Here is a 22,423-nt window from a genome sequence, read left to right on the forward strand (position 1 = left end):
AGTTAGGTGTGAAAGGGTTGACATTTCGTGTCTGAGGGTGACAAATGCACCCTTATTATTTGGCGATTATTGTTAATGTAAATCCGATTGCCCTAGATTGCAACCTCAACCCTTTATCAGCCCTTTGTCGCCTTGTTAGGGATGTTTTTAATAAGATTTACAGAAAATAAAACCGGACAAATGTGAGTCGGACTCATATACGAAGGGTTCCTTACCGTCAGAATTAAGAAATAACACTTTTTTAGGTTTCCGAACCTCCAAAGGAAAAAAAGAACCCTTATTGAATCACTTTGTTGTCTGTTTGTCTATTTGTTAAAATTAAAATGTATTCATGAACAAATAATAATTTTCAAAGTAAGATAACTATGCATACCAAATTGGGGTATCATATGAAAGGACTTTACCTGTACATTCAAAAACAGATTTTTATTTACTTTATATGCATAATAGTTTTTGATTTGCCGTGCAAAATGTTGAAAAAAATACCCGAGTACGGAACCCTCAGTGCGCGAGTCTGACACGCACTTGGCCGGTTTTTTGTGATGAGACCTATGTACACCGATTTTCAAAACACCACTCGAGTGAACTCGGGTCTAATCAGCCAGTTTAATTTTAAAAACTTTACTTTTCGCATAAAGTAAGGAGTCTATGTTTTTGGCCTTTTAATACAACTAACGCCATCTAGTAAGACCTGTTGAATCTATTTAATTATGGTCCAGTTGCATGACAGGAGGTTAAAACTAAAAGCTATCGCTGGCCAATAAATTCTTCCACATTGTTTTCTCGCCATCTCTGGAGCTAAATCCCGAGGGTGCCCAAGAAAGCGCTGGCTGGACGTCGTAAACGCAGACTTGAGAGCCAATAGATTGCATAAATGGGTTGCTCAAGACTGGACAGAATTGGCAGTAAAATTGTAGTAAAGCAGACTCTACGATATAGTAGGTGGGAAAAGAACAATTCTGATGTTTTCTAATTCTAATCACTTATCACAATCTGATCTTCCTTACCTTATGCGTTATTTTTACTTTACATGTATTTTTTATTATCACTACTATCATACTATCACTTTTATATTTACTACTACTACCATATTTACTTTTTCCCGGTTCCCACGCGGGTTTTCTTTATTATGTTATTTCTATCTATGAAACGTTGTATTTAGCTGAAGTTATTCCTTTCGAATACATAAAATAAACTTTGAATGCAAACTTTAAAAGCAAAATGGATAACACAAGTCAGTCAGCTATTGTTACCTTTGGACCAAAATTTAACCCTTTGACTTAAGAGAGCTCTCTCCGTCACTCGTTCCATACAATCGTAGTTCCAATTTCATTTAAATATTAAGCAACCAAAGTCCATGAAATTTTGCAGACATATTCTAGAAACTAATATCAGCTATGTCTGTGGTTTTCCAGATTTCTGTTAAAATATTCGGTTTCAAAGTTACGCGGTCTTAAAAATTTTCATACAAATCTTTGAGCCCCTGTAATTTTAAAACTACATATTTTTAGAAAAATCTAAAACACCACAGACACAGATATTAGTTTCTAGAATATGTCTGCAAAATTTCATGGACTTTGGTTGCTTAATATTCAAATGAAATTGGAACTACGATTGTATGAAACAAGTGACGGAGAGAGCCCTGTTAAACGATGAAGAGTGTTTACCTAACACAGCGGTTACCGTTTCCCTAGCTAAAAAGTTCCTAAATAAATAATTATTTAAAAAAATATACTGGCTAGAGCGATCTGCTTTTTTTGTGGTCAAAGTTTATATTATTCTGTGGTTCAACGGTAACCGTAGTCCATAACGTAACTTTAAACACCTTTCGTGCAACTGGATTTAAGCGCCATCTAGTAAAGTTAACAAGTATTACTAGGGCTAAAAGTCGTCTGGCTGATATTAATAATATTATGTTGACTTTAACCTCCTTGTGTCATACTAATTGGTACAGTATTGATCCGTCAGGTGACGCAGATAATTTACGAAAATAAAAATTAAATAAAACAAGATAAAATTAAGTATTGCTTTTTAATAATAATTAATTATATTTATTGAAATATCAATATATTCTTATAACGACAAATTCACAATAGGTATAAAGATAACGCACTTGTGTAAACTTAATCAGTCTTATAATACGAAAATTTATAATTTTTAAGAGCCAACCAAAAAATATTGAATAAGTCTTAATACAAAAAAAAATATTGTGTGACCCATTTATTCTAAAATACTTTTTTTCCATTAAGAAGTCTGATACAAATCAATAAATAAGTACAGGTACCTACCTAGGTAGAATACCTACATTATGTTATAAAATATAGAATCCTTTTTTCCAAAGCGTTTGAAAGGAAAGAAAATATTCTCAACCCTTAATAAAAACCTTCGTAAGTATTGTACCCTTATATTATTATGATAGTATGGTATGGTTGGTTGGCCCTTAGTAATAGAATAGATTTTTGAGATTGCTTTCTTCTATCATGCTTCATTAAATCAGTACGTTAGGCCTCGCTGCTCCATCTCCTCTCTTATTTCTTCTGGTTTCGGCCAAAATATAATGAGGATGGTTGATCCTGAAATAAAATTAATTCCCTTTAGGTATTTCAAACTAACGAAAATAACATTTCAAGTAGACTGTCACTACTTAGCAATTAGCATAGTTAGCTTCTCAGAATGAGAAGGGCTAAGGCCAAAGTCCACCACGCAGTCCAAGAACGAGAAAACATTAAAAATCTACAAAGGATTGTGATAGTCTTTTTTCTTTTTATTAACGTTAAATGTGCATAAATACCTAATAAATTTTTAATTAACTAGATGATGCCCGCGACTTCGTTCGCGTGGATTGAGGTTTTTTTGAAAAAAAAAAATTTGATATTCCAGGATATAAAGTTGCCTTTGTAAATTATTTCCAGGACGCAATCTACCTCTATACCAGAATTTCATATAAATTGGTTAAACTGAGAATCCCGTGCAAACTGTTTGATTTTCTGGGTTAAAAAGTATTATATTAAATATTAGTATGTGTTCAAGACCAATTATACTGTTTACCAAGCCAGATAATAGATGGCGCTGTATGACCAATATGTCGCGGTCTTGGTCGATTATGTAAGGAATATATACTCATGTAAAATATTGATCAACGTGTGTTCGTCCTTGGGTTCAATAAACCGACCCGGCCTTTTTAGAACAAACCGTGGGTTGTTTTTGTTACGACCTGCGGTCCCTCAGAGCACGGCGGGCTGGAGCGGGAACAGTATGGATGGATAGATTGGTTATTTATTACGTAGGTAAACTCGTACTCCTCTTTAAATAAGTTAAGTTTAACCAGTAAGTTTTGCCAAGTGGCATGTTCTTCCAGCAAGTTTTAACACTATTCAGTTTTGTTAAATGCCTTAACTCTCACCTGCTGTAAAAGCGCCAAAGACAGAGAATGCGAGCTGGCAGTGCACGTCGAGAGTGTTGCCCAGCAAGTTGGCGCCCACCGCCGCACCCGCCCGCCCCACCATGTACATCACGCACATCGCCATCGCTCTGAAAACATACACACAGTTCATCATCACCAGCACTTCAACCAATCGTCAGCCCAGCACTGAGAACGAGAAAGAATCCATGGGTATTAGCTGGCTAACTCAGGAGGCTTGATGGAGTCAAAGGTATCTTTTCGCGTGCGCTTCCTAACAAGGAAAAAGATTGGTTGTTCGATCTTTTGACGTGGTTTCTACGCCATTATCATCATCATCATTTCAACCCATCGTAGACCTCCTCTTGAGCACAGATCTCCTCTGAAGAATGAGAAGGTCATAATTCATAGTGCACCACACTGGTCAAGTGCGGATTGATAGTCTTCACCAGACTTTTGAAAACATTATGACGAACTCAACATTATGACATGCAGGTTTACTCGTTTTCTTTCACCATTAAAGAAGCAATTTTTTGAAAATGTTTTCGAATCGTCAAGACCAAAAGAATCTACCCACCTTACTCGGAATGCCCTTCTTACCGATAAGAACCACCAAAAAACTCGGCGGTTGCTCTAAACTTTTGTTAGTCTAGATTACCAGAAGTTTTGATAGTCAGATTTCGACTTAGTAGTTAAAATTCAAGGGGTCTGCGCTTCGGGGCACGTAACTAATTTTTCAGAGTTAGATAATTATTGGTATATTATACCAATAAAATTATCTAACTCTGAAAAACTCTCTATACTTACTATAGGCTATCATCTTTTATAAGTACTCATAGTTACAATACCTAAGGCAAGTAGGAAAGACGTCTACAGCAATCGCAGCGAGGATAGACGCAGCACATCCTGAGCAGAGCGCCAGGATGAGCAGTGCAGTGGCGGCGCCTCCTTGTGGTACAAACGCTGCTCCGACGGTCGCCATACCACACACCACCATTATGCTAGCTGAGGGCAAGATAAAGTATCCTTAAGCAGGTATATTTTTCTTGTTTTTACAGTCGAAAGAAGCTTCACTCTCATAAAGAATAATTAAAAGACGCAAAATATCACTTAAACTTTTTAGAACTATATCAAAGCTGTTAAGCAACTCATTCTCAAACTTTCTTATCATTTAAATAATGCTTTACATTGAAATAGGATTTTTCAATAAGTTTACGTTTTATGATCTTCAGGTACGGAACCCAAGAGTAGGTAGTATCCTTAACTTACAATAGAGCGTCTTCCTGCCAATCCTGCCAATGAACACGCCGATGGCCAGGTAGGTGACTGCGAACACTGCTCCCATGCCCATTGAGATGGGGAATACCCGCACTGCCACCTCGGAGTGGCACGCGTGCTCTGGCGCTGCCAACTGTTGAACCAAATAATAAAATAGCGAAGTGCGAGTCAGACTCGAGCACTGAGGGTTCCGTAATCGGGTATTTTATACGATATTATGCGCGACAAATTAAAAACTGTTATGCATAAAAATAAATAAAAGTCTGTTTAAGAATGTACAAGCTAAGCCGTTTCATAATATGATATCTCACTTGGTATAGTTATCTTACTTTGAAAATTGAAAAACATTGTAATTACTAGCCGATGCCCGCGACTTCGCCCGCGTGGATTTAGGTTTTTCGAAATCCCGTGGGAACTCTTTGATTTTCCGGGATAAAAAGTAGCCTATGTGCTAATCCAGGATATTATCTATCTCCATTCCAAATTTCAGCCAAATCCGTCCAGTGTGGTCCAGTGGTGTTTGCGTGAAGGAGTAACAAACATACACACACACACACACACACACACACACACACACACACACACACATACAAACTTTCGCCTTTATAATATTAGTGTGATAGTGTGATTTATTTTGTGATGTAACCACGAATTCATGGTTTTTGGATTTTTTCCTTTGCTTGTGCTATAAGACCTATCTATCTATCTGCCATGATTCGAGGTCAATGGGAAGTACTCTATAGGTTTTTTTTTTACAGACACGACAGACGGACAGACGATCCGGCAGACAGACAATAAAGTGATCCTCTAAGGATTTCGTTTTTCCTTTTAAGGTACGGAACCCTAAAAAGGTAATCAAAGTTGACAAAAGTAATCTAAAAAAACAAAACCAAAGTAATCTTTTCGGTCGAGGATCGAAATCTCGACCTTCCGAATAGACGGCGGACGTCTTAACCACTAGGCTATTATGGCTTATCCATACTTTAATACTTATTATAAATGTGAAAGTGTGTCTGTCTGTCTGTCTACAACGTTTTCATGCTCAACCGCTGAACCGATTTTAATGAAAGGTACAGAGTTAGCTTACATCCCGGGGACGGACGTATGCTACTTTTTATCCCGGAAAATCAAAGAGTTCCTACGGGATTCTTAAGAGTCTATCCGTTAAACCGATTTATAGGAACAGAGGCAGCTTACCCAGAGGCCCCGAAAATTGACTTCGGCAACTTTTTATCCCGCAAAAGCAAAGAGTTCCCACGGGATTTTTAAAAACCTAAATCCACGCGTGCATCATCTAGTTTTACATAATCTAAACTTACGCTCAAGTTCCTAGCCCTGTCGAACTTGTCGTGGATGATCTGGCAGATGGTGATGCTGTCCTCGCTGGTGCTGCGCAGCATGCTGTTCAGGATGTCGGGCACCCACACGTACAGACCACTCGACCTGGAGACATAACCACATAAGGGCAATGACTGACTCACTACTGATAAAGGGTCTCCTCTCAGAACAAATAGAATTGCCAATCCACACTTAGGCTGAGATCTATAGTGGGCACTTTGACTTAAGATACTGTTGAAACGAGACAGCGTTCGCGCTGGCATAACTCTGTCTCGTTTTACCTGAAACTTAAGTCTAACCAAATTCAAAGTGCGCTCTATGGATTCCAACCTAAAGACGACAACGGATACCAAAATATGATAGTTGACACCCGCGACTTCGTCCGTGTGAACTTAGACTTATAAAATTCTGTGGTAACTCTTTCATTTCCCGGGATAAAAATTATTATTATCTATGCCCGTTCCCGGGATTTCTGTACCAATCAATTTCGTCAATAACCATGAAATAGATGAGCCTCTTTGATTTTCCGGGACAAAAGTAGTCTTGTCCGTTCCCTGGCTGCAAGTTGTCTCTGTAACTACCTTTCGTCAAAATCGGTTAAACGGATAGACGGTAAAGCACTAGTAGACACACTTTCGAATTTATAATATTAGTATGGATAAGCTGAATTTTAAGGCAACATCCATAACCTAAATATCCCGATCGAAATCCTTGAACTACTTTTTGTAAATATTGTTACAATAAAAAAATCACTAACTAGTAAAATTAAGCAATTTTTCCTGTAGTGACAGTGTTTAAATTAAATAGCCATTCAATTAGATCTTTATCCAATTATTATAATTAAAACATTCCATTCAATGGACCGATTCATGCAAACCTAAAGATAAAAAAAATGAATGCAAACGATTTTCCTTAGCAATTAAGTGTTTATGATTGAAATCATAATTCAATTTTCAATCTAGTTTAGTGATGACACCAACAATCATTGAAAAAGATTTCCATTGAAAGGGATTGACGTAAAACGTGTAAAAAATTTCTACAAAATCGATACAAATTCCGCGCTTCAAACTTTAAAGGTCAGAGTACCTAGGATCGATTTTCACAATTTGCAACCTTACTTTTTATCCGACTGCGGCGACTCGTGCGTATGTATGTCCGTTCTTATGTCCGCTTGTAACTACTCAACTGATTTTTATAAATGAGAGATGGAACCCCCGATCTCACGAATAAGAAGCGTACGTCTTAACCATTGGGCTATCGCGGCTTTTATAATCGGCAAAACGGCAAAAATATAAATTTTGCCTACGATGACTTACCTATGAGTGCGTACCTACTTGCATTTGAGCACATTTGCATTTGCCTTTTGGGAATCCCCCGGACTTGAAGGGTTCCCTGCTGTTACTACCCTTTATGCAATAAACTTCTATTTTATTAATAAAAAGCAGAAACAGCAACTTACAGCATAAATACAGCAAACATCAGCGTATGTGAAATGCATACGCATCGCAGCAAAGGCGGTCTGAATAGCAGCGTTATGTTCTTCACAGCACCCACAAAGCCCCCGGACTTCGAGGTTTCTATGTTGCCAGTTACTATCCTTTCTACCTGCAAGAACAATAGATTATTATTTTACTAACCCCCAACCCAAAAAGAGGGGTGTTATAAGTTTGACGTGTGTATCTGTCTGTGGCATCGTAGCTGCTAAACTAATAAACCGATTTTAATTTAGTTTTTTTTTGTTGGCTTTTGTAGGTGGTTTGATCGAGAGTGTGATTATCTATAATCCAAGAAAATCGGTTCAGCCGTTTGAAAGTTATCAGCTCTTTTCTAGTTACTGTAACCTTCACTTGTCGGGGGTGTTATAAATTTTTAATTTACACTTGTTTTATTTTACAAGGAAAACTTATAGCTAATTGGAAAAATAAATAGATAAGAACAGAAAAAGCTACTAACAAGTTTTCATAGATAGAATTTACAAAGTAGTTCTCCATGTGGCTTTGTGACATGCAGGAAATTTTAACCACCTCACTTTCGTCTTCAGTTATAGCTAGTCACCGAACTTTATTAGCATAGTTCAATAAGTGTGTCCTAGCGGTAATGACTAATGAATAATGATGTATGAATCGGAAACATGGATATACTTAACCGATGCGGATGGCCTCATTCACAAATTAAAAGTCTTTCAGCGTGCTACAGAAATTCTCTCTCAGGGATAAAATCCAAAACGAGGATTCGCATAAAAACAAAAGTGACCGACATAGCTCCAAAGATTAGCAAGATTAACAGTAGGTAGGTTATTATCTGCAACAGAACTGACGGCTAATTGGGCAGACGTATTCTGGAGCGTAGACCCCGTACTGTTAATCACAGTGTACGACAACCTTCAGCCCGCTGGACTGAAGACCTAAAGAAGGTGGTAGTAAGCGGTTGGGAATCAACTCCCCTTGGCGCTGTTCCCTCTAGATTTTATAGGGTTATTCAAGGGGCGGATCAACAAATTCCTAAAAGACCGGCAATGCATTGGCGGTTCCTCTGGTGCTGCATATGTTTATGGGCGGCGGTACTCACTTAACATCAGGTGACCCGTCTGCTAGTTTGCTACCCATTTTTATTTAAATAAAAGGTAAAGGACCCGGGACCTCATAATAATATGTAGCCAAATAAATAAGCAAGAAAATGAGGCAATTGGAATAACTTACAGGATAATTCGCCTCCCTAGTGTTGTGGTTGTACGCATACATCTTAGCCAGTACAGGCAAGGCTTTCTCCGGTCCACTCGAGGACAGCAGGTATCTGGGACTCTCCGGTAACCATAGCAACGCGGACGCGGCCACCAATCCAGGTGCGCACCACGACCAAATGAACACCCTCCACGGTACCATTTTGAATCCGAACAGCGGAAACGACCAGGTGCCTGGTATTATTACCCAGGCTAGACCTGGAAATAAAATCTGGGTTAGGTCTAGACTCTAGGCAATGTAAGGGACGTGACAGTCTCTTGGTAATCGACTTCATACATACAGACAGACACTTATCAACACTACTGAGATGCAATTACGCAGGGTGTTATTATACTACCTTAACACAATCCAATGCCAATTATAACCTTACCTTGTAGTTTTAGTGATTTAGTACCCAAACCCGCATTGTATAGGGTACAAAACTTGGATCAATGACCCCACCTACGACGCGGCATTGACTTCAAGTGGCCTATTTACGGAACGTTTGTTGACCTCTAGCGTCAGTCGGATCTTTAATTTTCAATATATTGCGAACTTTTAAAAAATACTGGATTTTATCAAAATTTTTTTCTAATGGTATCTTATCAGTAATCATCAGTAGGTAAATACTATCACCTGTCTACGTTTTTTGTAGCGTTCTGGTTACATCCTGTATACCTAAGCGTATTTATCTACGGTAAATTCCATCATTATCGACAATCTAAGTAAGTACGGAACCTTGGCTTGTGATCATATTAAGGATCCTTGAAAAAGCTGCCAGCTCAAATAGTATGTGGCTCTAATGCCCCGGCTAAATTAACGGCTATTTCAACGGCATTTCCCGTTAACTGTAGATGTATGTAGCTACGATCAACGCGTTAATTTGCTCAATGGCATTCACAATGCCGTTTGGCGTTTGTTGTTAACAGGGCTCTCTCCGTCACTCGTTTCATACAATCGTAGTTCCAATTTCATTTGAATATTAAGCAACCAAAGTCCATGAAATTTTGCAGACATATTTTAGAAACTAATATCTGTGTCTATGGTGTTTTAGATTTTTCTAAAAATATATAGTTTTAAAATTACAGGGGCTTAAAGGATTGTATGAAAATTTTTAAGACCGCGTAACTTTGAAACCGAATATTTTAACAGAAATCTGGAAAACCACAGACACAGATATTAGTTTCTAGAATATGTCTGCAAAATTTCATGGACTTTGGTTGCTTGATATTCAAATGAAATTGGAACTACGATTGTATGAAACGAGTGACGGAGAGAGCCCTCTTAAGTCGGCGGCATATTTTGGCACATCAAAGAGATTCAACGGGAGAAATTATCGTTGGGTCTGACCGCGAAATTCAAATTTTACTTGGTTTTTCGCAATTTGTAAACTAATATGACAACGTAGGCTTATGGCATTTTAATTGCGGCAATGGCAGTATCATCCTCACAGGTTTATATAAAAATCTTTACTTGAAAGGGTAAAGTTTAAAAAGTTAGTTCAAGTATCGACTAGTTTGTGAGTTATAGTCGATACTAACTAACTACTTAAACTGGACGTTCTTCTTAAACTACGTTTGCCAGTGTGCGCCGCGAGCGACGAGAACGCACGTATTGGTACGGGGGCAGACATGGAGTGGAGTTATGATGATTTCATCTTATTTTTAGATTTCCCTGTGCGTTTGTATCGTTTACGATCTTCTCATTCTTTAATTCTTTTTCTTCCTTCGGTAATCATAAAATACAATCATATAATAAAAATTAAAACTCATTAAATACAGTGTAACAGCCTCAACGTCCATCTTGAAATGAGGACATTTTAACGCCACTGTAAATGGCATTAGACGTTTATCGTGTGATTGTTGTCGAAAAATGCCATAAATATCGCGATAATTGCTCTTGACGATTCAAAAGTACTTGTAAAAGTCTAATTGAATAAAAATATTTTGAATTTGAATTTGAATAACGCCTTAAACTTAGTGGCCACACTTGAACGGTTAACGTCCAATGCCAATTATTGAATTGGCATTAAAATCGTCTAACGCCAAACGGCATTGTGAATGCCACTATACGTTGATAGAGCATCTACGTTTTACGTTTAGCCGTTGAACATCGGGTTGTTGGCCGTTAATGTGGCCGGGACATGAAACCGCAAATACCTATTTATAGTTGTGTTATCAATGTAGGTCAATCACACGACTTCTAGGTCTATTATTTTGTTGCAGATATTTGATTGATAGACAATAACCTACTAACCTAACCTTGGCTAATATTATATTATTAAACATTTAAGTATCGCAAAAGTAATAACATAATAATATTTCATTATTATCAAAATTGAAGTAACTTAAATTTTTAAAAAACCGGCCAAGTGTGAGTCAGTCTCGTGCACCGAAGGTTCAGTACGACGTACGATGTACGAATCGATTCCGATTTCTTGTACGATGGTAGGGAAGTGAACCAAGCGAGCCCAACTTGCACTGGACCGTTTTGTCTAAATAAATAAAATGTTATTAGTTGAGGCAATATTTCTACACATACAGTGAATACTTACGTTATTTGCCGAGGTCAAAATAAATTATTTCTCCGTGATTATTAGTTGTTGTTAGTTTTAAGTGTAATAACTATTTAAATTATCGATTAAACTAAAAAAGCACGCCAAAGCATTGTGACGTCACATGCCAGTATTTTATAGAAGCTTGCATACTAAACGCGTGTCTTGACGTTGGAAAAGATACTGATTTGACAAGTTGTTGAACACCGGCAACTCGATTCCGAACCTGCATTGATCATTATTACAATCGCAATAATTGCTATTATTGGCTAAAATGCTATTCTTGTTGCAACAATGCATAGTAGCCAATAGTGAGCGAGCGTCAACCAATCAGAGGTGATCGCAATCGTGACATTGTAGCTGTCATTCTACCGCAATCGAGCTGCGATATTTTCTTTATTGTATTTAATTAAGAATTATTTAATCAATCTAGAGCCTCGATAGCTCAACGGTTGAGGAGTGGACTGAATTCCGAAAGGTCTGCGGTTCAAACCCCACCCGTTGCACTATTGGCGTACCCACTCCTGGCACAAGCTTTACGCCTGATTGGAGGGGAAAGGGGAGTAACTTAAATAGAAATTGAATTATAAACATTGATAAGCATCCTCTGTAACCGGTAAAATGTTTATGTGAGGATGGCGAGTTCCCTAATGCGGTTACCTGGTAATATCATAAAAGAGAAGGAGATAAATGCTGATCCCCAAGCGATAGCGGCAGCGCGTCTCGAGCCCGTGTGCATCTCACCCAGGTAGGCGTATACCGTCGCACTTGACGCTGATACACTGTAACAAGAATACAATAAAGAAAACCCGACTACTACCAGCGAACTTCCCATAGATAGCGATAGATAATATATTATGTAGTATAATACTGTTTTTCTGTCGCTCGGTGTAACATTGTACTATATTTACAGGGTTTAACCAGAACACTATAGCAGAAACGAAAACAGGGATAGTACTTATGATTACTGATGAGACACCATAAAAAATATTACGAGAAAAAATTCCTGTACTTTTTAAAAGTTCACAATATATTGCAAATAAAACATCTGACTGACGCTAGAAGCCAATGAATGTTAAGTAAATAGGGCACTCGAAGTCAATGCTGCGTCGTAGGTGGGGCATTGACCCGAGTTTTGCACGCTAGGTATACAATGCAGGTTTGAAAAGTACTAAATCTCTAAAACTACAAGATAAGGCAAATGGTTATTGGCATTGGATTGTGTTAAGGTAGGTAGTATAATGATAACGCTAAGTTTTTGCTAACGTTCTGGTTACACCCGTATAATGTATATATACTGTATGAACTCGTTTTTCCGCTTTCATTTTGATATCTCACTCGATACAATAGCAAAAAAAAAATTTGGACATCCCCACTTTTTTGGATGTAACACCCGTCGCGTTGGTTTGTTTTTTTTCGTATAAAATGATGTAGCCTATGTCACCTCCACCCTAATAACGAATCGATTGACACCTCAGTCATCAAAATCGGTTCCGTGTTTTAGGCGCTACGGTGGAACACACAAACACAAACCTAGATACATAGACTGCTAAAATCAACCCTTCCTTTTAGCTTTGCCGTAATCGGGTAATAATATTGGAAATACTTGAAAAGAGCAACCACCAAGTTTCTTGCTAGTTCCCGGTAGCACGAGCATTCCCAATCAGTGGTAGATTCACTTGACAATTCTAAAGCACTTGTAATAAAAATCTTTTTAAACAATTTTCCTCGTCCTCTCCTACCGGTCTCGCAATGTTTGGTATGTATGAAAAATTATTTAGAAACTTCCTTGAAGTTTTAGGTATAAACACTATCATTTAAAAAAACACAGTAGGTATACCCTTTCTAACAAAAAAAAATCCAAATCGTTCCAAGGGTCTTTGAGTAATCGGGGAACATACATAAAAAAAAATTGATTCTGACGAATTGAGAACCTCCTCCTTTTTTGGAAGTCGGTTAAAAAAAAGATCTATTCAGAAGATGCCTTGTTCAAAATATAAACTCACAGACAACCAGTGAAGAATCTAAGAATCAGTAGCATCCAGACGTTAGTGGAGAAGGCTGAAGCCAAGGAGAAGCCTGCAGAAGCCACCATGGCCGGCAGCATCACCGCGCGCCGACCGAACCTGTCGCCCAGGTAGCCCCAGAGGAAGGACGTGCTTATGATACCTGGGGAAGAAATGAAATTGAAATGAAATGAAATGAAAAGAAATTTTATTTATTTGCTGAATATCAGTTGTTGAGTTCAAAATTATAACTAAGTAGCGACCTTCATATTAATATAATAGCCTCAATAGCTCAACGGTTGAAGAGCGGACTGAATTCCGAAAGGTCGGCGGTTCAAACCCCGCCCGTTGCACTTTTGTCGTACCTACTCCTAGCACAAGCCTGACGCTTAGTTGGAGTGGAAAGGGGAATATTAGTCATTCAACATGGGTAATATTCTTTAAAAAAATAAATATTCTACTTCATAAGCATGCAAATATTTAATACTCATCAGGAATAATCTGTACAAATAATCCTGATGAGACCAAAATAGGTAAGTGAACAATTTTCTTGAAATGAGTTCAGCTGTACTACCTACAAGGCATACAGCATTATGCTGGACCCTTTTTCGCGTTGTGCCGCACATGACACAGTATATTCCATATCTATACTTAGCTATAAATTAGCTATTATTGTAAGCCTCAATAGCTCAACGGTTATAGAAGTGGACTGAATTCTGAAAGGTCGGCGGTTCAAACCTCACCCGTTGCACTATTGTCGTACCCACTCCTAGCACAAGCTTTACGTTTAGTTGGAGGGGAACGGGGAATGTTAGTCATTCAACATGGGTAATATTCTTTAAAAAAATAAATATTCTACTTCATAAGCATGCAAATATTTAATACTCATCAGGAATAATCTGTACAAATAATCCTGATGAGACCAAAATAGGTAAGTGAACAATTTTCTTGAAATGAGTTCAGCTGTACTACCTACAAGGCATACAGCATTATGCTGGACCCTTTTTCGGGTTGTGCCGCACATGACACAGTATATTCCATGTCTATACTTAGCTATAAATTCAACAGCATTAACCAGCTTACTTACCTATAAATGCAGCAGCATTGACCAGCCCCTTGTGCTCGCTCGTGAGTTTCAGCTCACACTCAGCGGCGGTGATCACATAGCTCATGCCCACTGATTCCATGGAAACGTTGAGCATTATCAGCCCGCAGGTCAGTAGGACTAGGTGGTTGAACTTGCCGTGACCTGGATGTGGAAGCGTAAGGTTATACGTAATCTGTTTTAAGCTTTAATCCTATTTGCTTTCGTCCAACAAGGTCAGACATAGCAGGTTGATTTAGTATCTTATTTTCGTTTTTTTCGGTGTTATCCTAGTAGTTAAGGCATTGAGCTCCTATTCAGGTGGTCGGGGGTTCGATCCCGGGCATGCACCTATAAATTTTCAGAGCTATGTGCGTTTTAAGCAATTACATATATATATATAATATCAATTGCGTTAACGGTGAAGGAAAACATCGTGAGAAAGTTTGGCCTAGGCACGGTAATATTATTACCATTACCGTGGCCTAGGGCCAGAGCCATGCCGCCTGCCGGACTACTACAAAAACTACCAAATGACTGGACTTTATCGGTAAGTATCGATTGCGTCACATCCTCCCCATCAGAGAAGAAAAAAAGAGAATTTTGCACAATAAAAATAAAAATAAGTAAAATAATAAAAGAGCCGTAAAAAACAGGCAGCACACGAAACGTCATTTTTGTCTCCGGGATTAAACAATCACATTTCACAACACACTAATCACACTTCACATCACACTAATCACACTTCACACTAATATTATAAAGGCCAAAGTTTGTGTGTATTTGTGTGTGTGTGTGTATGTTTGTCACTCCTTCACGCAAAAACTACTAGACGTATTTGGCTGAAATTTGAAATGGAGATAGATAAAATCCTGGATTAGCACATAGGCTACTTTTATCCCGGAAAATCAAAGAGTTCTCACGGGATTTCTAAAAACCTAAATCCACGCGGGCGAAGTCGCGGTCATCGGCTAGTAGGTATACTATAATTAAGTACTCTAATATACCCGTATGGTTCACGACTTCACGTTCACAATCTAATCCTTATCATCTGTGGGTATATAAAGAGTTGTGCAATAAACCATACTTGTTGGCTATTCAATAGATAATACGAATGTATTCACAATAACCAGGCCACTTACCTACCCACGATATTTTTATGCAGCATTGTCTAAGTTATTGCGTAGAAATGAATACATAAATGTTATGTTAATAAGTATGCGACCGAATTGTATAATTTAATAAAATTATACTTCTGTAAGCCATTGAATTAAATATATATCCTCCAACATAGATGATGCCCGCACTTCAGCCGGGTAGATATAGCTTTTTTAAAAATCCCGTAGGAACTCTTTAATTTTCCGGGATAAAAGGTTGTCTATGTCAGTTTCCGAGATGCAAGCTACCTCTGTACCTCATATAAATCGCTTAAACGGATGGGCCTTTTAGAATCCAGTGGGAACTCCTTGATTTTCCGGGATAAAAAGTAGCCTATGTCCTCCCCGGGATGTAAGCTAACTCTGTACCATCAAAGTCGATTTGACTGTTGGGCCGTGAAAAGCTAGCAGACAGACAGACACACTTTCGCATTTATAATATTACGTATGCATAAGGGTTTGTTTTTTCCTTTTGAGCTACTGAACCCTAAAAAGTACACGCCGAGTGAATCCCGGTTTCGCCTTGGTACCTACCTACCTACCTACATGGTACTTACCTACCTACCTACATACCGCACATGGATCTTGTTTTCTCATAGCCAGGTCATAGACCGTTGCCGGGGTCGCTTACCCAATACCCGCGTCAAACAGTTGCAATAACAACAACAATACAGATTTTTTATCCATACTAACATTATTATTATAATAATGTTCTCTCATTTATTTACATATCTCATTCAATGAATCAATCATTTGTTTTTGCTCTAAATGTAGGTTAACAATGGTATTACAATTATTATTCTTCCTAGTATAGTATCACCACATTTGCCATGCAATGGCGTGATACCTAATATAAAATTCGACTACAACTTTACTAAATTATCATGGGTACATTGATATCATATTTTTTTTAATGTTCACAAAAAAACTGAAATAACAGAAGCAATTAAAAAAAACATCAAATTAAAAATATGATATAATGGGTCCCAGACCGGCTGGGTCCTAGACCCAAGCCGCCTGTGCAGGACTCCAGAGTGAGGAACCTCCTCACAATGCGTGCTCTCAACCCACCACTGCCTTCTGTATCTTACCCTTGATCCAACAGTTATTTTTATTTATTTATTTTTTATTAAGATACAAGTTAGCCCTTGACTGCAATATCACGTGGTGGTAAGTGATGATGCAGTCTAAGATGGATGGGTTAAGCGAATATTGGTCGGAACTATTCACCAAAATAAGAGTTCTCTCTGGCATTCTAAAAATTTAAAAGCCGTACGAAGTCGCGGCCAAACAGTAGTATACAGTAGTATAAGTAGTAACAGTAGTATAAGTAACACGATAAGTCGATAACTTTATAATTTCCCGATGTAATTCTTATCACCTATTTTTTATGTTCTCATGCAAGCTGCAGCTTGATATATGGCTGAGCAAATAGGTACCTACTACTACCTACCTACTCAATATCTGTGTCTGTCTGTCGATCTGTCGTGTCTGTCGAGACCGTAAAAAATAATTAAATGTCACTTGCTTTATCACTTTTATAATGCATCCAGCATCACACATTAATTTTGCTATTCATAATTATTTACCTACAGGATGTCTCAAAATCGTACCTACTAACCTACATCAATAATATTTTTTTAAATAACCAAAATTATTTAATGCAGTCAATGTTTTTCATAATTATTTTAATTTATATACTAACTGGGGGATGCCCGCGGCTTCGCCCGCGTGGATTTCGATTTTTTTTAAATCCCGTAGGAACTCTTTGATTTTCCGGGATAAAAAGTAGCCTATGTCCTTCCTCGGGATGTATCCCAAGTCTGTACCAAATTTCATTGAAATCGGTTCAGCGGTTGAGCCGTGAAAACGTAGCAGACAGACAGACAGACAGACAGACAGACAGACACACTTTCGCATTTATAATATTAGTATGGATTTATCGAGACTACGTCCGCGTGGGTTTAAATTTTTGTAGATCACATTTTAGTCCATCTATACGTTACTTTAAGTTTTTCTTTAAAAAATAATTTTTCGTCATCAATTTTAATTTCAAAGTTGAAAAGGAAGAACGAAAAATCGAAAGATATTAATATTATTGCCATCATTGTGACACACAATACAATAGGCAGGTACACCTTAACTTAAGGTATGCATTACCTCGGGCGGCAGCGCCTCCACATCTCAAGCGTTTAAACTCATGCTCAATATTAAGTTGTATTCAAGAACGTATTATTGCAAAACTTAGCTGGGTAGGTACCTAATAAGTAAAGCAAAAGTACATAAAAGGAATGCAGCTTTAGTTTTAACGAATTCATACCTGTTCATGTTGATTCTAATGACCCAGAAGGTGTGGTAGCGTATAGTAAGTCTACCTAAGCATAATATCTCAGGTATTTTAAAGCACACCCATATAGACTGCCACTGGTTTGCTTCGGTAAAAACCATTCGGAACTAAGTAGTAGGTACAAAAAGTGCGTGTATGTTAATAATTATTTGTCCTTCAATCACACCGCAACTGAATAAGGATCGACATGGTTATGTATATGAATAAAACCCTGAAGAGTAATACTGGTTACTTTTTATCCCAAACAATCAAAGATTTACTATTCTTGGATCTATGCATTCTGCTTTTAATTATATTTTTAAACTAAAGCACAGCTATCACTCTAGTTACCGTTACACAGAGTCACAGAAGCACAAAAATAAGATTTTTCAGGGACCATGAAAAGTGAAAGTTTAAAAAGATTGGTTTACCCTTTCGTGTGTTACCACGTTCAATAGGTATTTTGAAATCATTACATACCTATTATGTTTCTTAGACAGTTTTGTAAAAATACCGTTTCTGAAATAATAACTTTTGAGCAAGTAGGTACCTTAAGTGACATATGCGTGTTCTAAGACTTCTAACGTGCACTTGACAAGTTTTTGATATTTAATCCTATGTGACATATTGGTAATTAATATGCGAGCTTATCATGCGCTGTCGGTACATAATTAAAATGATAAATATTAAGGTATATAACATTGACTGCGAAGGGTACATATCAATATGAATGAATTTAAAATAAATTATTTTATAATCCGTAAGTACTAAGTATATATAAATTAAAAATACCTAATGGCAAAATAAATAAAATATATAGTTGTTTATTTAAAATGGTTGAAATATCTAATTAATTTACTTTGGTACAAGTTTAGAAAGTTTGAAACACGTAATGTTTGCAACATATAAAGATTAAAATGAATAATTGGCTATTAATAGTTAAAATGCAGTCTTAGTTTGAATTTTATAGTGATTAAATAAAAAGCACAAAAGTCTAATACCTACCTAGGACAAAGTTTATGACTTATTTTTAATTTTATAATTTTATATGCTTTACAACAATTTTAATTTCATCTATTTCAAAACGACGCGGGCTGTATTTTTGTTTACTTTATGTTCTTATTTTATTTAAGTTACAAACTTCTTCACTGACAAAGGGTAGGTCAACTACCCATTTAGTCATTATATCACTCTCAGTAAATATAAAGTATTTTATTTAATACTTTTATTTATCTGGGATTAATAATAATGGTTGTCGTCACGGCACGCTGTCCTGCTTTTTATGCGAGATCCATAAATTAGTGAAAGTAGCGCACCTTTCTAGCGACTTAACTACGAGTCGGTAGACGGTTTAGTAACGTATAATAATTGAGCTTTAATTTAACAAAAAATGCTATAATATCGAAGCGGTCATTTTTTTAATTTTATTCATTGCCCACTAGCAAGATAAAGTGGTTAGGGTACAGTAATTTTGTTATTTTATAATTTACTAGAGGATGCCCGCGGCTTCGCCCGCGTGAATTTCGGTTTTTTAAAATCACGTAGGAACTCTTTGATTTTCCGGGATAAAAAGTAGCCTATGTCCTTCCCCGGGATGTATCCCGTGTCTGTGCCAAATTTCATTAAAATCGGTTCAGCGGTTGGGCCGTGAAAACGTAGCAGACAGACAGACAGACACACTTTCGCATTAATAATATTAGTATAGATTAGTTAAAATTCAACAAATTATAATTTAAGATACATAGAATAAAAGAAAATATTTATAAAAATAACCATCATTAAAAATAAACAATTTCTAAAAAATACTCTATAATTAATTTGATAAAAGAGGATTAAATCCATGAACAGAATAGAAGGACAAGAAATATTAAATTACAACTAAAACACCCTCGTAATCAACGTACCTGTTATTTCAAAAGCATCTTCAAAGACGAGTTCGTTCAATTTCGCATGGCTTCTTTCAACGTCCACGTGGTGATCATCTATCTTATCATTGTTCTTCTTACTAGCATCGATGAAAGCCCTTACTTCATTTAGCCTCTCCAAACTCCGATCCGAAGAACTATTGTCACTTAGGCGAGACATATTGTTTTGTACTATAAAAAGGATTTTAAAAATAAAACCTTTTTTTAATATAGTTTTATCAGATCACGTTTGCCTGGTAAAAAATTGATTTTCAAAGCATATTTGGATTCAGTTTGTAAAGTTTGATATAAACGACGGATAGGTATTTTATTTTTTTAACTTTCGCTATAGATTATATTTAAAAATATTTTTTTTACAAAAATATAGATACGGATTTTATATTTCAATTTATTCTCGTTTACATTGAAATAAGAGCACCCTCTATAGTAAAAATATTAAAACTGCACAATTATATCTAAAATATAAACTTTTTTATTAATATTAGGAACCAGTTCATTGAATTTTAAAACAATAAATTCTATTAAGTATTATTTTAAAAGCACAGTCTACAATCTACATATTTGATTTGTACGCCAATCGCGGAAAAAGTTCAGTTAAAATTTTATTGTGGCATATTTTTAACCACGTCTGTTTGCCACTGTTTCCCAATGTGTACTACCTAATTATAGGTACCGGTGTACGGTTAACCTATATTACTCAGTCAAAGCACGTTTATTTCAAGTACAATAACTTCAAGCAACAACCATCCCTATCGACAAAACGATAAGTACAAAAATTGCCTAACCACTTTGACATTATTCACACGTACTTGTGAACTGTTCTTATCAAAGTATTTCATACAATGCAAAGGACTTTACATTTTACTGTGGAAAAAATAGAGTTTAAAATACAGTATCATGTGTTTCGGGATACAGTGTCAAAGATTTATCATGGTGTCAATATTTTGCTCCATAAATTGTAATTTGGAAAACGTGGAATTTACATACCGGTTTTCTGAGTAATAGGTCTACTTTGTGACAATGACCGGGAGATTCTTTTATATTTAAGTAGATTATATTTTTAATGGGCATCTATATATTTTACTAGCTGCCGCCCGCGACTTCATCCGCGTGGATTTAGGTTTTTCGAAATCCCGTGGGAACTCTTTGATTTTCCGGGATAAAAAGTAAGTAGTTTATGTGCTAATCCAGGATATTATCTATCTCCATTCTGAATTTCAGCCAAATCCGTCCACTGGTTTTTGCGTGAACGAGTAACAAACATACACACACACATACACACAAACTTTCGCCTTTATAATATTCTTAGTGTGATTGTGATATTGTGAAGTGTGATAAAATCTATATAATCGATTTTTTTTTTATGCAATCATTCGTATTCAATTCGTTTTCGTGATTCGTGAAAAAACGATTGAACGCGACCGTCTTACAAAATGTACGTAGCTACGCGTGTGCACTCATTCGTATTTTTACAATTCGTATTTTGCCATCAAATATGATTTTGACGTAAAAATACTGATCTATTATATTTTTACGTCAAACGAATACGAATTGAATACGAAAAACACCCATTCAGTGATAAAAACTGAATGAAAATAGAACACGATGGATGACGCAAATAGACTATTAAAATTACTTATCTATCTATCTATTTTACACTTTTTAGTCTGTTTTAAAACGTGGTAGGTAAGTATTTTCATTTAACTTAAATAATTTTATTTTCTGCTTTCTAGTCTTATTATTTATTTATTACTTTAAATGTCTTTCTTGTAGCTATGTTTGATTTTGCAGTGTCTTGTCAGTAATCATCAGTGATCCCTATCACCTGTCTTCGTTTTAATTACACCCTGTATAATAAAAATTACCTATAAAATATAGTAGTTTCATATCCGACACACCTACGAAATAGGATCTCTTTACGGAATAGAATTTAATAGGATTTCAGTGGGTAAGTATTATTTACCAACTTCCAAAAAGATTAAATCGGTATTAGGCGGTAGGTAGGTATATATCGTTAGTTGACCCACAAACATCTTTCCTAATTGTAATTGACGTTCAATTAGGTAATAATGTTATACTATGTGGTAACTATGTGTTTATTTGTTTATAATTAGTGTTATAGGCCGATATTCATTAATAAAATAAATTAAATAAGGTACCTATTTATAAAAGCATAAATCTATACTAATAAATAAACTTGGAGTGTCTGTCTGTAATTTCGAAATAACTACCTCATATTAAGCTCATATAATTTGAACGATACCAAAACTGAATAACACGTTTTTAAAATTTTTGCCTGTCTGTCTGTCTGTCTGTCCTGCGTTTCCTTCCTCTCTTTCCAAATGTGCCCGACCCATCACCATCGCTTCAGAGCTATTTCCCCGGGAAACACGGGAAGTTGCTGGCCCTTGTCCCACAAGCCTTCATTTCTGATTGTATTAGGCCAGAAAATATAATCCTACTTAGATAATGCCCTGGACTTCATCCGCGTGGATTTAGGTTTTAAAAATCTCGTTGGAAGTGGGAACCCTTTGATTTTCAAAATATAAAATCAAAAGATTATATCAAATAGAAAGATAAAATCAGATAAATACTAAATAGTCTATTTAACACCTAATTAGTGGGTCTAATTAGG

General features: G+C 36.5%; 1 protein-coding gene across 4 annotated transcripts; it reads right to left on the reverse strand.

Moving 5' to 3' along the window:
• Positions 1-2,014: 2,014 nt before the first annotated feature.
• On the reverse strand, positions 2,015-20,453 carry LOC123868736 (synaptic vesicle glycoprotein 2A-like). Of its 4 annotated transcripts, none has more exons than XM_045911320.1 (12): positions 20,339-20,453; positions 19,768-20,021; positions 14,384-14,545; positions 13,297-13,459; positions 11,951-12,072; positions 8,716-8,954; positions 7,476-7,621; positions 5,998-6,121; positions 4,670-4,811; positions 4,249-4,405; positions 3,404-3,531; positions 2,015-2,573 (listed from the first exon to the last, which is right to left on the reverse strand). In XM_045911320.1, exons 2-12 carry the CDS (start codon positions 19,946-19,948, stop codon positions 2,494-2,496), a joined length of 1,644 nt encoding a protein of 547 aa, XP_045767276.1. In that variant the 5' UTR covers positions 19,949-20,021; positions 20,339-20,453; the 3' UTR covers positions 2,015-2,493. The 4 variants fall into 4 exon arrangements, with proteins under 4 accessions (XP_045767276.1, XP_045767277.1, XP_045767275.1 ...); XM_045911321.1 differs by having other exon boundaries at positions 20,346-20,451; XM_045911319.1 differs by having other exon boundaries at positions 19,768-20,209; positions 20,346-20,451.
• Positions 20,454-22,423: the final 1,970 nt, after the last annotated feature.

This window comes from Maniola jurtina, chromosome 10 (assembly GCF_905333055.1).
Source record: "Maniola jurtina chromosome 10, ilManJurt1.1, whole genome shotgun sequence".
NCBI lineage: Eukaryota > Metazoa > Arthropoda > Insecta > Lepidoptera > Nymphalidae > Maniola > Maniola jurtina.

What these genes read in the sequence shown, in the direction of transcription:
- LOC123868736 (XM_045911320.1), bottom strand. Translation starts at nt 19,948, where the DNA reads ATGTCTCGCCTAAGTGACAATAGTTCTTCGGATCGGAGTTTGGAGAGG. An exon ending in CAATGCTGCTGCATTTATAG is followed by an intron (nt 13,460 to 14,383) that starts GTAAGTAAGCTG and finishes TTTCTTCCCCAG; the next exon opens with GTATCATAAGCACGTCCTTC. An exon ending in GTCTTTCCTACTTGCCTTAG is followed by an intron (nt 3,532 to 4,248) that starts GTATTGTAACTA and finishes GTATGTTTTCAG; the next exon opens with AGCGATGGCGATGTGCGTGA.